The 17,356-nt window shown below is 46.8% G+C and overlaps 1 protein-coding gene across 6 annotated transcripts in view; it reads right to left on the bottom strand.

Annotated features, from left to right (window-relative positions):
* SGPL1 (sphingosine-1-phosphate lyase 1) overlaps nucleotides 1-17,356 on the bottom strand; it is a 75,510-nt gene that overhangs the window by 47,492 nt on the left and 10,662 nt on the right. Inside the window, exons 1-2 of one of the 6 annotated variants that reach the window (XM_042908829.1) lie at nucleotides 11,700-11,773; nucleotides 10,866-10,927 (exon numbers count right to left, since the gene is read on the bottom strand). In XM_042908829.1, coding sequence (XP_042764763.1) covers nucleotides 10,866-10,892 — 27 coding nt within the window. In that variant the 5' untranslated portion in view covers nucleotides 10,893-10,927; nucleotides 11,700-11,773. The other 5 variants (XM_042908831.1, XM_042908828.1, XM_042908830.1 and 2 more) reach the window with 5 other exon arrangements.

The following is a 17,356-nucleotide window of genomic DNA, read 5'->3' as shown; positions in this document are numbered from 1 at the left end:
GGCTGTAAGTGGTTTGATTCCCATGCCTACATCGTGTTTTCTTGTTTTCTTTTTTTTTTTTAATTTTTTTTAAGGTTTATTCATTTTTCAGAGACAGAGTGTGAGTGGGGAAGGGGCAGAGACATAGGGAGACACAGAATCTGAAACAGGCTCCAGGCTCTGAGCTGTCAGCCCAGAGCCAGACGCAGGGCCCCGAACTCACGGACAGTGAGACCATGACCCAAGCGGAAGTAGGACACTTAACCGATTGAGCCGCCCAGGCACCCCTACATTGTGTTTTCTTACAGAGGATGGTAGGAAGACGCCGGCGACCAGTGAGCTGCTCCTCCATTTAATAAGACACATGTTACATCAACTCTCGGCCTTCCACTATTTAATTCGATCAGAAGATTACAAGTGTCCTCTTACTTACAAAACAAGACTAAACTGGTTACCCACTTATGTTTACAGATCATAAGGCTGATTTCAGGCATCTGGACAGATTGCTGTTGACTGCTATAGTTACGAGTCTTGGGAAAGCATCTGAAATCACAAGCTTATCAAAAAGGGCTGGGCAATATAACCTTAGGCCTTCGTCTGCCCTGGCTGCAATGCAGCTAGCCAAGGAGCAGGTCTCCCATGGCATTCTTGTTTTTGTCCTCTGGTCCTTCCTGTTAGAGTTTGCAAACATTATCTTCTATTTGCCTCACCTGTCCCGGCACCAGTAAGACTGGAACTCAAGACAGAACTGATGTATCCCTTTTTAGATCCGTCAGCCAAAATGCATTTCAAAGGAGTACACTTAAATGCCTTCAGAAAAAGCCTCCAGAAAAAAAGGTCTCCCCAATATGGAGCACAAAGTGTAAACCTACTGTAACAGCTACTTAGACTCCAAGGAGTTCCAGAGCACTATGATTTTACCTTCAAATTATCTGCTACAAATGGGGTTTTGCAAATCTAAACGTCTGCCCTTAACAGAAAACTCTGCTCTCTTTACGTCAAATGTTTATTAATAGTGATGGACGAGGTGAATAAGAATGCAGTAGGCTTTTCCTTTCCGGGGAAATTACAGAAACGGAGGGGTGTTTCACACTTTAAAAGTGCGTAACCTGCTTCAGGAAAGAGTTTTCCATGCTGTCTCCCACACGGAGCATGCAGGTAACAGAAATTTAAGATTTGTTGCTGGAAAGCGAAATGCAAAAGTTACATATTAAGAAAACCTTGTGGGAGTGTAAATCGGACAACCACTCGGGAAACCTGTCTGGCAGTACGCCTCATGACCCGGCAATTCTGTGCTTACCAAAAGACATGTTCAATCAAGAACATAGAAGTGTCATTCAAAACAGCCAACACCAGAAACAGAAATGTTCGTCAACTGTAGAATGAATAAATGGCGGGATTTTATACATTGTGCAACTACACAGCCATGAGTTTTAAAACTACTGCTACCCAGGGGCGCCTGGGTGGCTCAGTCGGTTAAGCGTCCAACTTCAGCTCAGATCATGATCTCATGGCTCGTGAGTTCAAGCCCCGCGTCGGACTCTGCTGACAGCTCAGAGCCTGGAATGTGCTTCGGATTCTGTGACTCCCTCTCTCTCTCTGCCCCTCCCCTGCTCATGCTCTGTCTCGGCATCTCAAAAAATAAACGTTAAAAAATTAAAAAAAAAAAAATACTGCTATATAAGGGCATGGCTGAATCTCACAGATTCAGCAAAAAGGATACTCAGAAAATAACGTGAACTGTATGTTTCCATTTATGCAAAGTTCAAAAATCAGCAAAACTAACCTACAGTGAGAAGAAAGATAACCTTTGGTGGGTACCAAATGCGAGGGAACTTGTTGGGATGCTGGCCATTCTTTGTACCTGGGCAGCGAGTACAGCATACTCATATGCAAATATAACTGACCTGTACCATTAAGATTTGTGCCCTTTACTGTAAGATATACCTCAAAAAAAAGAACCTCTTTTTTTTTATGTTTTTTTAAGTTGACTTATTTTGAGACAGGGAAAGAGAGAGTGCACGAATGGGGGAGGAGCAGAGACAGAGGGAGAAAGAAAATTCTAAGCAGGCTCCGTGCTGTCAGTGCATAGCCCAACACGGAGCTTGAACTCAAGAACTGAGAGATCACGACCTGAGGCGAGATCAAGAGTCGGGCGCTTAACCCACTGAGCCACCCAGGCACCCGAAAACTCTACTTCTTTTGTAATTATTTTTTTTAATGTTTCTTTATTTTTGAGAGAGAGAGACATCGCATGAGCCGAGGAAGGGCAGAGACAGGAGACACAGAATCCGAAGCAGGCTCCAGGCTCTGAGCTGTCAGCACAGAGCCTGATGGGGGACTTGAACCCACGAACTGTGAGATCATGACCTGAGCCAAAGTTGGACGCTTAACTGATTGAGCCACTCAGGCACCCCTCTACTTCATTTTTAAATTCAAAAGTGATTTATGGGAAAGCAAGCTGGTGTACTCTGGAAAACAGTATGGAGGTTCCTCAAAAAACTAAAAATAGAACTACCCTACGACCCAGCAATTGCACTACTAGGCATTTATCCAAGGGACACAGGTGTGCTGTTTCGAAGGGACACATGCATCCCCATGTTTACAGCAGCACTATCAACAACAGCCAAAGTATGGAAAGAGCCCAAATGTCCATCGATGGATGAATGGATAAAGAAGATATGGTGTACATATATACAATGGAGTATTACTCGGCAATCAAAAAGAATGAAATCTTGCCATCTGCAACTACATGGATGGAACTGGAGGGTATTATGCTAAGTGAAATTAGTCAGAGAAAGACAAGTATCATAGGACTTCACTCATAGGAGGACTTTACGAGATACAACAGATGAACATAAGGGAAGGAAGGCAAAAATAATATAAAAAGAGGGGGGGACAAAACAGAAGAGACTCTTAAATATGGAGAAAAAACTGAGGGTTACTGGAGGGGGTATGGGGGGGGATGGGCTAAATGGGTAAGGGGCATTAAGGAATCTACTCCTGAAATCATTGTTGCACAATATGCTATTTGGATGTAAATTAAAAAAAAACAAAATAAAATAAAATAAAATAAAATAAAATAAAATAAAATAAAATAAAATAAAATAAAATAAAATAAAATAAAATAAAATAAATGTGATTTATCCACTTCATGGGATAATAGGACATATAAATAACAATGTGCCATAAAAATGGACTAGGAGGAAGACTGTTCCACAGTTTCTGCCTATGCAACAGGCAAGCCATTCCTTCAAACACTTACAATCTGCCCATTACATGACAAAAAGCTCACACAGCTGTATTATATGAACTCAAAAAAGCACTGTCAGATAAAAAGCACAACCTCCTGGGTAAGATATAACAATTTTAAATCTGTATGCACCTGGTAACAAAATCTCAAAACACATACAGCAAAATCTAATAGAACTACAAGGAGAAACAAATAATTGATAAAGCATAAGGCTGGAAGAGGCCCGCACAAAACAGGAGCTCCAAAGAGTTAACAGACCTTGAAAAGGACACTCACCCTCACTAGTAATTAGGGGAATTCACCTGGAAATCAATTAGACTTCACCCCTACTGGACTGGCAAAAAGTAAAAAAGCCTTGTAAATACCAGGTTTCCCAAGCTGTGTAGGAACAAGAACTCTCATATACTGTTGCTAGAAGTATAAACTGTTGCAGCTTCTTCTGAAAAGTCTGCCATTATCTAGCGAAGTCATAATGCAGCAGTTCCACCAGGAGGACTAAATCCCAGAAAAACTTGCAATTCTGACTCCCTGTCACATACCAGAAAGTTCCTAACGGTAATGTTCAAAAAAGCCTCAAACTGGAAGCCACCCAAGTGCCCATCATGGAACGGATAATCTGTGACAGTCATACGATGAAATATTATGCAACAGTGGGAATCAAGGACCTAAAACCAATAAACTGCACGGACCAACATGGATGAGTCTCACAAACACCGACCAACATGGGAAAACCACAAAAAATACATATAAATCAATTTACAGCAAGTGAAAAAGCAAACAAAACTGAACTTAGGGAACGTATACATGGGGGTAACACTTTTTTTCTTTTTTTTTTTTTCCTTTAACACAGCAAGAGAATAATTATTCCCAAAATCAGGATAGTTCTCCCTAGAGGGAAGGAAAGGAGATGTCATCAGGGATTGGAGGTAAATGTTCTAAAGGGTTTTGTAAATGTTTATTTATTTTTGAGGGAGAAAGAGAGTGAGCATGAGTGGGGGAGGGTCAGAGAGAGAGAGGGACAGAGGATCGGAAGCGGGCTATGCACCGACAGCACAGAGCCCGGTGAAGGGCTCAAACTCACTAACCGTGAGATCATGACCTGGGCTGAAGTCGGACGCTTAACCGACTGAGCCACCCAGGCGCCCCAAATGTTCTATTTTCTAGCCTGGGGGATAGATGTTATGACTGTTTTTATTAAAACGTAGCGATGTGCTTTATACAGTCTTGTGTATGTATGCTAAGTTCCACGTGAAAACACCTTCAACCCAAAAGCAGGGCAAGCCCTTCTTCCTGCCCTTCCTCTTCCTACCTGAGAAAACATGAACCTGACAGCTCAAGCTCAGCACGGCTATCCTGGACCAGGAGGGGACACACCATGTGCGGGGGAACCTCCTCAAAGACCTAGGAATGGCCACGTCAGCCATGAATTGTCTACTCTGGGTTCCTCTTACTTTAGAGAAGTCTTTTTCTACCTTTTAAAAATCGCCATGACTTTAGTTTTTCTCTCATAAGCAGCCAAACCTAACCGGAATGGATGTGTTCAGTGATCTGGACAAATGAAAACCTTTCTGACAATTCAAGCTGTCCAACAATGGCAAGAGCTCCCTGAGAAAGCATCCCACACCCACCCCTGGCAGGGCACTGGGGGAAGGATTTCCACAGAGCAAAGGGAAGCTGGACTGCAGGATTTCTAAAGGCCCTTGAGGCAATTAAGATTCTGAGGCTACCTCTGGAAAAAAGCAGCTCTGGCCTTGCCAAAGCCGTGGCGACACTTTGCCTCTGAATCTATCCTTCTGTTATCGGCGAGAACATTCCTTCTCTAGAACATTCCATCTCCTATCCATTTTACCAGACTCTACTAACAAGCTGTCTTCTCACTTGTGCCTTTCAAAACTAACTTGACCTCAACTTTAGCACACTGGCTATCCTCCCTTGGTTCCTCCACGCCCTCAGCCCAACCTTCCACCTCTATGTGCCTCAACGGGCTGCCCTCCATGAAGTAAATCACCCAGGCTCCCTTTCCGGTTGGGTTTGGCCAGCGAAAGGCTCCAGCATGAGATCAGAGGGTGGGAAAATTTTGACAGAGTCTGAGGTATTTATTCCCCTGGATTCCCTTCCTGCAGGGCTACCGGCTGGCAGTGGCAGAAATCCTATGGGTCACTCTCGCCTACAGCTAACCTCTCAAGGTTCCAGAAACTACTGCACCTTTGCCCCTTCAAGCCTAACAATGCTAACGGCTCTTGGCCTCGAGGTGTTTCGCCAACCCCTACTGGTCTTCCTCGACTCTGCCCAGTTTGTAAATAGTCCTCTCATCTCCTCAGTCCCACTACTGGAGGCTCCCAGGAGATAATCGATATATCCAACCGATGACTCAGCCTGTACTACTCTATCTTCCCAGATGCCTCGTATTTCCTCTTACCCCACAGCATGGTTTTTCTCCCAGTAATTCTGTTCTGCATGTTTCCTGATTCACTATAAATCAATTCCCATAGAAAATTCTTAATCCCACGATGACGGCCAATTGTGCCACCAATGTATGCAAACTATGTAACAGGACATTGGACAAAGCCTAGTTAAGAAGGCAAACGTTACTAAAAGTTCCTGACACCCAGACAGCAAAGCCAAGCCAAAAACTGGGATCTGAGGTTTTTCTATTTATAACCCCTCCTTCCTTTAGACCAACAGCTGGAAAAATTATCAAACTTGCCATTAAAGTTTTACTTTACTAATAAGGCTGGAACAATGCCAAATACAGTACTTATCTTATGAGGGCCATTCAAATTGTCAACAAAATTTTAAAGGTCCTACCAGTCCCAATGAATTTTCCCTTTCTTCTAGACAATCCTACAAATAAGACACCAGATTCAAATACTACAAACGAGCTTTTAGTGTCGATTTTTTGGTTTATTGCTCAAATCCTATCAGACATTCAGAAAGAAAGCCTGCCTGGAAAAGATTCAAGGCTCAAAGATAAAGCTCTAAGGTCTAGAAACATTCCATCTGAACCCAAAACACAAAATGGAGACAGGCTTACTGTTTCCAAATCAAGAGAGTGCTGCAGAAATGTTGCAAAGGAAAACATTTCTTACAATTTTACTGTGTTATGGAAGATTATGCTGTATATTGTCCAATATACATATCCCAAAGCAGGACTTCATCCATGGGCAAAACAACCCTAAGTAACACTGTAAAAGGCCCATTAAACTCTAAAACAAGACTCAGTCCACTACCTGTATGAATGCAAGGACTACCCAGATGCCATTACCTATGGTAAGGAACCCTAGACCAGGGTTTCTCAACCCAAGCACTACGGACATTTTAGGCCAGATAATTCTTGAGAGTGGACGACTGTGTGCATAGTAGGGCCTTTAGTTGCATCCCTGACCACTAGCACCCAAGTATGACAACCAAGAATGTCTCCAGACATTGCCAAATGTTTCGAGGTGGGGGGGGGGGAGGGGGGGAGGGGCAAAATCACACTTATCTGAGAACCTTGGCCCTAGATAAACTATCTCAAACTCTACCCAGCACTGTCATGGTGCATACGATTCACCACACCATTCACAAGAGAAAAGCCACCTAAGGAGAAGACTTGGCTTCATAAAGTATTCTTTCCCTAGCACTAGGAAGGAGGAGAACTTGGATGAAAAGAATGGTTGCCAACGTGGAGAAAAATTCCTAAAAAAATTTCTGGACTTGACATTCTTCTGAAGGCATCGCAAGGGTCCGATGGATACTCTCACCCCTCTTACTCTCTGTGAGACACAGGTGGAAAGTATTACAGGCCGTGACGTGCGGTAAGTAAGCAAGTGGAAGAAGGCAGGCAAACCACCTTATCAAAAGAGGACAAAATTAAGGGCAAGAAAGCGCTGAGGGCTGTTAGCCCAAGCTCTGTAGTCTGGAATACAAGGTCTGTCATGGACAGACCCCAGTTCATCTTCATGCTTTGGGTTCACAGTATCCTGTCCACACAATAGTTTCCAACCCTACCAAACCCAACGCCCTCTCTTTATAACAAATATGTGGTATGCCCCTTTATGATTCTGAAATGAAATTCAAAGACTGCAGCATTACACTTATATGAATATAACTCTTAAGTTTGCAATATAGTGCCCTAACTGCAAGGTGAGAGAAAATAAACAAGACCTGTATAAAAAAATATGTAGGGGTGCCTGGGTGGTTCAGCTGACTGAGCATCTGACTTCGGCTCCGGTCATGATCTCACGGTTCATGAGTTTGAGCCCTGTGTCAGGCTCTGTGCTGACAGCTCGGAACCTGGAGCCTGCTTCAGATTCTGTATCTCCCTCTCTCTCTGCCCCTCCCTCGCTCGCACTCTCTCTCTCTCTCAAAAATAAACATTTAAAAACATTTTTTTAAAAATATGGATTTTCAGACAAGATCGTACTAGAAAACAAAAGCCCCCCACACACTCGCTTCCAAAGTGCTCCCTTAGAGGGCACAGCTATCCTACTCAGCCTGCCCCAGTCCCAGTCCACACAAACCCCCTCCCATCAGTCACAAAGCTCACCAACCTCTTCTGTCCCTTATGGGGAACGTGGCCCAGAGACAGCATTGCAAAGCAGAAAAGGAGGGATTCGAAGTAAGACTTAAGTGTGGTTAAAACTTCATCACTGTGGTACCCTCTCTAAGCCTAGTTTTCCATCTACAAAAGGAGGATGCCAGCATACTTTTCCACGGGTTATTGTGAAAATTAAATAAATATGTAGAGTATCTATTTCTGCACCTAACATGTAATACCTGTTCAATAAATATTAACTATCAGACTTCTGTTATTCCTGGATCCACCGTGTACCATCTCCTAGCTTATGTCCATCTTATTTCCCCAGCAGAAAGGAGGGATGACTAGACATCATTTATCAGAGATGCTCAAAAAAGGATTCATATACAACGTAAGTAAGAAGTTGCATCATATGGCCTCCAAGATTACTTCTAATTCTGAGGTTCTAAGGTTCTACAATACGCTGCCCTGCATGCAGGCTATTTTTTTTAACTAGGGTCCTTTCTTCCCAGTTAAAGGGCCCAGAACAAGTCTCCTGCTTCATACAAAGTAACTAAAGAACACAGATAATGATGGTTCAATGCCCCCATTGAACACCGGGCCCTGGCCATTGATTCTTTAGCACAGCACAGGCAAAGAAAGACAGACAGACAGACAGACAGAAAGAAAGAAAGAAAGAAAGAAAGAGAGAGAGAAAGCAAGAAAGCAAGAAAGCAAGAAAGAAAGAAAGAAAAAGAAAAGTAGGAAGGGGCGCCTGGGTGGCTCGGTTGGTTAAGCGTCCGACTTCAGCTCAGGTCATGATCTCGCGGTCTGTGAGTTCGGGCCCCGGGTCAGGCTCTGTGCTGACTGCTCAGAGCCTGGAGCCTGTTTCAGATTCTGTGTCTCCCTCTCTCTCTGCCCCTCCCCTGTTCATGCTCTGTCTCTCTCTGTCTCAAAAATAAATAAACGTTAAAAAAAAATTTTTTTTAAATAAAAAATTAAAAAAAAAAAAAAGTAGGAATAACAACTTTTCCAGAGAAAGCACCTCAAGGAACAAGTGCCATATCTTTAGAGCATGAGGATTCTTGAGGGCCAGTCATTATCCGTGTGAATTTAATTCTCTACACCAACAAGCAAATCAACACCCTAAATATTCTAGATCATCAAATGAGAAAATGAAAAGTAGTGGTGATTGCTACAGAAATGTTTCAAAACAAAACTGATTCCAAAGTTAACATTCTGAATAAAAGCACTGCTACAGAGAGCCCACGGGCCTTAGAAGTAATAAGCACATCTCTGGGCACGAGGGTATATCCTACTCACACACAGAAATCCTAATTTACATAAAAATGCTGATCTGTAAGAGGAAAAGCAAATTGTCAATAGTTACAAATCATTCTGCATTAACCCTGTAAGGTACTAACGGTAGTTATTTCCGAGTAGTGGAATTATTGGGGGTTGCTTCCTTTTACTTATTTACAGCTCCTAATTTTCCTAACATATGGCTCTTGCACTAAGAATTTAAAATCACATAAGGCTATTTATTATCCACTGACAATCCATGACATCTGAGGCAAGAAACTATTTTAGGGGAACTCTTCACCAGGATCTGTGGATAAACCAAGTATTTACCTGTCTTTAAAATCATCCTTGCCCTCTGCCTCACACCTGAACTAATCACAACTTAGTTTCCCTCTTTACCCTTCCCACAGACCTTATAGGTTTTGCCACTACAGAAAGTCAGCACCGGGTACAAAAAACACCCTCACTACTCACTTTTGCCAAGTTCCCAGTGATGGCTACCAATTCTCTGCGATAGTGAGATTAAAAAAAAAAAAAGGGAAAGGAATGGTTTTTAAATCAATGCTTTTGCACAAAGAGACCTCAGACTCAGAGAAATAGCTTATTAAAAATAAAATGCTTGGGGCGCATGGGTGGCTCAGGCAGTTGGCCGACCGACTTCAGCTCAGGTCATGATCTCATGGTCTGTGGGTTTGAGCCCCGCGTGGGCTCTGTGCTGACAGCTCAGAGCCTGGAGCCTGGAGCCTGCTTCAGATTCTGTGTCTCCCTCTCTCTCTGCCCCTTCCCCACTCATGCTCTCTGTCTCTCTCTCTCTCCCAAAAATGAATAAATGTAAAACAACTAAAAAAAAAAACTTTAAAAAAAAATGAAACGCTCTTTTTCTATATAGCTACTGAAAAACCATAGGCTCCCTGCAATTCTCACAATAAAGAGCCTCTATGGAATCATAAAGGTCCCAAGAATAAAACTTCATTTTGGTAAACATGCATTTGGCAATGCTATTCTCCCTGCTCGGTTATTTAAAAACAAAAAACAAAACAAAACAAAAAAAAAGGCACAGAAAATCTCAAGAGGGAAAAATAGCTTCTACCAAAGCAGGCATATTTCTCAGTCCAACAAAATAACTCAAATTCAAACCAGTTTAACTCAACAAGCATTTGTTAAGCACTTACTATACACAGAGCACCATGACAGCTGTTTATTCCTCTTTTTTTTTTTAATTTTTTTTTAACGTTTTTATTTATTTTTGAGACAGGGAGAGACAGAGCATGAACAGGGGAGGGTCAGAGAGAGGGAGACACAGAATCTGAAACAGGCTCCAGGCTCTGAGCTGTCAGCACAGAGCCCGACGCGGGGCTCCAACTCACGGACCGTGAGATCATGACCTGAGCCGAAGTCGGCCGCTTAACCGACTGACCCACCCAGGTGCCCCTGTTTATTCCTCTTTAAACAAGTAAGACAGGATATCTGCTTTCTGAGGAATCATAACTCTAGTCTGGGAGACACACGCTTATAAACGAATATACGGCAGACCCAAACAAAATTAAATACAAGTTTTAATACTGCTCTGGTAGTACGGGAAGGGAGAGATTAAAATAAGTTGCAAGAATTCTGTAAAAGATTCTTCGCATTCATTAAATACAAATATATTCATATGTTTAGTTCAGTCACTTACCCATCTCAAACATTAAACCCAAAATAAAGGTAGCAGGAAGGCTCAGCTACGAAAAGCAAGCATCAGAAGTGAGAGTTACACACTCAGATCCTCTGGACTAAAAATAAAACTTAAGGGACAAGCGCCTTATGACAAAGGGGATGTTTGGGAAAGCTCACCAACATCAGAAGGTCCGTACTCGGCATCTTCCTCTTCCAGCTGTCCTCACGGAGCCTCCCCTCTGCAAAAGGGAACCAGGTTTGTTTACTTCCAAAGCTTTAAACTGTCGCGTCTGCCCGCCCAGAGTCGCTAGAGCAGTCAAGAAATGGTTCTCTCCCTCCTTTGAGAGCTCAGATTTCACTCCCAGATAGGACACTCCACCCCCAGCACCCGGGCCAGCGAATGAGAACCCTGCTGGCACCGGCCTTCCCTCCCACAGCTGAGCAAACGAATCCAGGCCCAGCCTCCCACGAAGCAAGCCCCCCAGGTAGACACCCCGGGGAAACGCCCAGCCCGCCGCCAACCGGAGCCCGGGGCCCAGCCCACAAACGCAGCGGGGCGAAGAGTCGGACGGGCGCCGGGGGCAGCCCGTCCCAGCGTCCAGCCTCCTGGCCTCGTCCGCGACCCCATCCCTCCCACCCCGGAGCCCTTCCTCTCTTCGCAAGGAGCCGCAGATCCGGGCTGCCCCACGTCCGCTCCTACCTCCGCGGGACTGGGGTTTCGGAGCCCGCTCCCTATCGGCCCCGGCGCTCTCCCGCACCCACTCACGGGCCCCCCGCGCCCAGGCTCAGCGCGCGCCCGCGGGCATCCGCCAGCCCCTCGCTCTGCCCGACCCTCCCTCCTCCCCCGCGCTGCCCGGCCCTGCCCTGCCCAGCCCACCCGGGAGCCCTCGGCCCCAGCTCGACCGTCCCTTTTCCGGAGCCGCAACGGCCCCCCTGCACTCCTTTGCCCGGAGTCCGCCTCCCCGCTCCTCCCCTCAGCCTCTCCCTCTCGCCGGCCCGGCTCCTCCTCACCACGCGACAGACTCGCAGGGCGGCGGAGCGCGGGCTCCCCCTGCAGCCGCTGCCGCCGAGATTGGAGGTCCCACCGCCGGCGGCCCCGCCCCTCCCCGCCCGGAAATGGCTCCCCAGCCCCGGCGTGCGCGGCGCCGGCGTCGGGCGCGCGCACGGCCCGGCCCGGGCCAGAGGCCCGCCTCCCCTCCGGGCCCCCTCGCCCCGCGCGCCGCCTGCTGGCCAGACAGAGGCCAGCACCAGGGCCCTGGGCGGGGGAGGTGCGACCCGCTGGAGGCAGAGGGTCCGCCACTTCTCCTTAAGGCTAGACGTTGGTTATAAAAACGAACTTCCTGGTCACATTTGGTCATTTGGAGGCCCTGGAGAGTCAGCCTGCCGAGCACTGTACAGGTTGATCCAAGGCAACCACCCAAGATGGGTCTCTAGAGAGACCTTTGGGATTTTAATAGGTGACTCAGAGATTTGCCCCTTCTCCCTTCATTTCCAGGTGAAATAGCTAAGTCTCAAACACATTTTGCATGACTTACCCACGACACTAATACAGCAGAATCAAAGGCACCACAGTGACATGTAACTGATAGCGATCAGCATACGGTATTTTTCTGCAACCGATTTTTAGAACGACCCCTAGGCGGAATCTTGGAATTTTAACAAAGATGACACCAATCGAGGGTACCCAATTCCATCCCCTTGCAAATGTCTTCCTGACGCTAACTTAGGGTGGCATCACCGCCATCGTTACTCCTCCAGTGCTCTCAAGGATGAAATCCCTAGGCTGACTTCGGCTCAGGTCATGATCTCGCGGTCTGTGAGTTCGAGTCCCGCGTGGGGCTCTGTGCTGGCAGCTCAGAGCCTGGAGCCTGTGTCTCCTCCCTCTCTCTGTCCCTCCCCCATTCATGCTCTGTCTCTCTCTGTCTCAAAAATAAATAAACGTTAAAAAAAAAAAAAAAAAGGATGAAATCCCTTATCGCCCGGCCCTTCTCTGCACACCCCCTCAGCATTTCCCAAACTCCCAGCCAGAATGGTGAAGCCTCTGAAAGAGTCAAGCAAGTTATCCCTGGGCTTCCTTGCCCTCAGCCCCACCCCATCAGAAGTCCGAGATACGTCTGCCTCTCAGAGCTCCTGCATCAGGCTCTGACACCCCCAGACCCTTACCGCTCTTGCTGCCGTCTCCCAGCAGACTCGCATTCTCAGCGTCGGAGGGTCAGAAAAATGTCCTGGGACCTCCAGCCGATGCCTACTCATCAAGAGTTACTTTGGGATTCCAGGCACGTTCTCCCCACACCCCCACTTCCACCCCTGTGTTTTATTTCTTCTTCACATCCCAGGATCTGCTCTCCCTGGTCTCTTTCTTAGCTGCCACCTCTCATCCTTTACTCTAAAATCTCTGTGCCAGCTGACTGGAGGACAGGGTCCATCTCTGGTTCCTCCCCACACCTCTGTGGTGCGACTTCACTGCTCCTCACGCATCGTGAACGGTCTGTTCATTCTTCCCAGATGAACCAACCAATTCGGCCTCATTGACTAATCCTTATTGTTGTGGACTAAATGTTTGTCCCCCCCCCCCCAAAATTCGTATGTTGAAGCCCTAACCCCCAATGTGGTGGTGAGGCTTCTGGGAAGTCATTGGGTTTAGATGAGATCATGAGGGCAGAGCCCCGGCAATGGGATTAGTGTCCTTCCAAGAAAAGGAAGAGACACCAGAGCTCTCTCGCTCTCCAATCACATACAAAGAGGAGGTCACTTGAGCACATGATGCCATGGCAGCAGTTTGCAAGCCAGAAAGAGGCTCCTCACCCAAAACTGAATCTGCCAGCACCTTTATCTTGCATTGTGTTATAACAGCCCGAGCTGAGTAAGAAACTTATTTTGCCAAGAACTATGATAGGCACCTTCACATCCGGGGCCCTGTTTGTGTCCTAACTTGCCCAGATCAGGTGACTCTCATCATCTCCCAACTTGTAAACGAGGGTGCAAAGGCTCAGAGAAGGTAAGTGATCACTCAGAAGACACACAGAAGCATGGGGTAGAGTTGGATGGCAAGTTAAAGCCCCAGATTTTGTAGGGAGAAACGAAAATATGCTGGTTGATTTATTAAGCTCAAAGAATGTTAGAGGGAGAGGAACCTTCCCCTATTTGCCAGCACAACCCCATAGTATATGTATGAAGAAACCAAGGACCAGAAAGGAACTTGACTCTTGGAAGTTCCTTGCAGAGCACAGAAGTTGTATCTGTGTGTGTGTGTGTGTGTGTGTGTGTGAGAGAGAGAGAGAGAGAGAGACAGAGACAGAGACAGAGAGAGAGAGACTTCAGGCCCCCTGCTCCTCTACCCCACACTCCCCTTAACTATACAATAACATCAGGGATTACAAGAGAAACATCAAGTAGAAAGCTGCCAAAGATAAAAGATGCATGGGGATTAAGGGAGATAATTTCAGCTTTCACAGGGGAATCACATTATACCAAAATGGAACAAAATCCCCACTGCCTATCGACCTCACATGTCCTAGCTATACTGATGGGCCCTTGGGAGAAAGCAAGAGGAGTGAGAACAAAGAAGATACAAATAAAAGAGGGAATTACAGCGCCGAGGGAAGAGGGATAGGAAAAAAGAAGAGGGGGCTCAAGAAGGGACACAGGCAGTTTTGCTTCCCCTCTGCCCCCATCAGACACTCCCACAGTAGGGGCTTCGCTAGGAGAGGCTTCGCTGGCTGGTGGGAGACAGAGGTGGGGTGACTTCCACACCCAGAGTGTGGTTTCCCAAGGAGCACCACTGGCATCACCTGGAAGCTTGCTAGAAATGCTGGATCTTGGAACCCCACTCCAGAAGACTGAATCCGAGGGTACGTTTAAACAAGACCCCCTGGTGATAGACATGCACCAGAAAGTTTGAGAAGTACTTCCCAGGATGCCCTGCTTGCAGAGAAAGCATGGTGTTTTTATTAAGACCGTATGTTTGGGATGGTGTAAGGGGGGTGGTGAATATTTAGAGGGGTGAGGAAGAGAACTAATGCTCCCCACGTTGGCCTTTGGTGGCGTCATGGTGCCTTCCAGGGTAACAAACACTTGGGAGGGACTGGGAATACCTAGGGGGAACCAGGTGAGGGACTGAAATTCATGCTGATGACAGAGGGCTTGGGGTGCCAGGGGGCAGAGTGAGAAGGAATATGGTCTGGGATTTTTTTTTCCCTACGCGGCTTCTTTCAAAACAATTCTTGCCAGCAAATCTGGTGCTGCTTAAAATGACAGCTATCCATGGCCAAGTTAGTGACAGCCTTCCCCCCATCCATGAGGACACATGCCCCACTCTAAAATGCAGGAACATGCTACCCATGACTCCATTCCTGTCCCTGACACCTCCCCTCCCAACTGGGGACCTTCTGTGGAAGCTCACCTCAAGACAGGGCTGTGGGCAGATGTCCTCGTAGCTTCTGAACCCCTCCTGGAAAGGAAGGGCCCACAGGAAAGCCCCCCGCAGGACCTCTGTTCATGGAGTCTAAAATGCCCTCCCCAAGGAGAGGTGGGAAACTAGGCAACAGCAGCAGATTGGGGTGACACAATGGAACCAGCCAACACAAACAGAAGTGGCCTTGAGAAGAAGGAGGGCTAAGGGCCAGCCAGACATGGGAGCACCTGAGGCCGGGAGCATGTGCCCAGAGGCTGCCGCTCTGGGATAGACTGCAAGGTGCAGTGGGCCACTGAGGTACATGTCCCAGGTGCCAAAAGTCAGAGCGGCCGAGCCCTGAGAAACAAGAGTCATTTCCCAAGGAAGCCCGCTTTTCCTGAGGAAGCCACCCATTGCCGTCTAGGCTGCGTGATCACTCCTAGCAAAGCATCAAAACCAGAGTGACTGCTTATCAGAAAGCAAACAAATACAAACTTCCTGGGGCAGAAGGAAACCAGCTGGGGCTGTGCTGACAAAATGGCTTTGAAGGCAGGCAGAGCGGCTTCCACCCAGAGATTACTACTTGGCCTCAGACAACTCAGTCTGCTGGGCTGAGCCTGGGCTTCCTCGGCTGTCAAACAAGGGTTAATAGCATCTACCCCAGGGCTGTGGTGGTACCTCGGGAGGAGAACATGTGTACCCAACACAGGCCCAGACCCACAAGAGGGACCCAAGAACATCAGTTTAATCTGAACCACGCATGTCTAGGATGAGCTCAGTTGAGATCCAAATCTGGGCTCTGTGACTGGCTAAACCAAGCCCAGCCCCCTCACCGTGTTGCTCTTCGTCTCACTTCCTTCCCCACCGGGACCCCATCCTCATGGTTGGTCAGTCTTTCTAAAGTTCCCCTTGCCCCATATGGGCACCCTAGGCCTTATCAAGTCTTGTCCAGGAGCCTCAGATCTATTTGTTCCTACAGGTTTTGTTCTTGGCAGACCAGTACGTCTCAAATCAACCAGACCTCACACTCTCTGGTTATGGGGGTTACAAAATATATTTGTTATAATCAGGGGGTGTACCGACCTACGCATATAATTCTCTCGCAAAGCAGTACAGTGACCTAATTTTAAAAGTGAAAGCCAGGATCATGAAATCACACATGAAGTTGGCAGATACGTAGACTTACAATGGATAAGCAGGTTTTTAAGAGAAAAGAGTAATTATTTGAATATTGTCGCGTTTCCTTTGTTGACATTTGAAAAAAAAAGGGGGGGGCTAAATCAGGATCCTTGTAGAACTACCTACAATCATTGTGACCTGGAAAGCTGCAAATGCACACCAGTACGGAGGTGTTGTCTCAGGGACTCAAATACTATGTTAGTAGCCCTGCCATGGGTGATATGATTTTCCAAAATGGTGGATTAGGAGTTGTAAAGTTTCAGGCAAGGTAGGACAAGTCACATGCAACTTTCCACATGGTGGCTGCACTTCAGGAAGCATGTATAATAAAATCATGGGGGGTTTTTTGGGGGGGGAGGGAGAGAGAGCATGTGAGAGAGAGAGAGAGAGAGAGCATGCATGAGCAAGGGAGGGGCAGAGAAAGAGGAAGAGAGAGAATCCCAAGCAGGCTCCATGCTGTCAGAGTAGAACCCAACATGGGGCTCAATCTCACGAACCGTGAAATCATGACCTGAGGCAAAATCAAGAGTCGGACACTCAACTGACTGAGCCACCCAGGTGCCCCTAATAAAACCATGTTTTCAAAGAAATCTACTCCTCGCATGAAAGTGACATTGGGATTTTGGCTCATGTGACCATGACCTGGTTTTTTACCTACATGAACATTCTGGCAAAATGTCAAAAAGATGTGCAGGACCCAGGGGCAATTCTTCACTGTGAGGGGCTGCCCTTGCAATGTCTGTATGGCAAGATCGCTATCCTCATCATGTGACAAGCAAAATTTTTAAATTTGCAGGATGCCCCCTTGGAAGCTGAGCCGACCCACTGAGACCTGCTACCGTGGACTGAGGCCAGGAATGCACTTGAGCACAAGCCTCATTTTATTATCTGCGGCTGAGTATCTGTCAAGCTAAAAGGGACTTGAGCACCGACCAGGCCCAGCCTCCCCAGGTAGCATTGCATGTCAGCATCTCCAAGAACCTTTTCCAAATCCACATGTCAGGGCTTTCCTGCAGACCCGGTGAATGGGGAGTGGGGCCCAGACATCTGTATTTTGAACACTCCCAGGTGAGAGGTGCCACGTTCTACCCATTCT

Source organism: Panthera leo, chromosome D2 (assembly GCF_018350215.1).
Source record: "Panthera leo isolate Ple1 chromosome D2, P.leo_Ple1_pat1.1, whole genome shotgun sequence".
In the NCBI taxonomy this organism is placed as follows: Eukaryota; Metazoa; Chordata; class Mammalia; order Carnivora; family Felidae; genus Panthera; species Panthera leo.
This window is presented reverse-complemented; position numbering and strand designations above follow the sequence as displayed.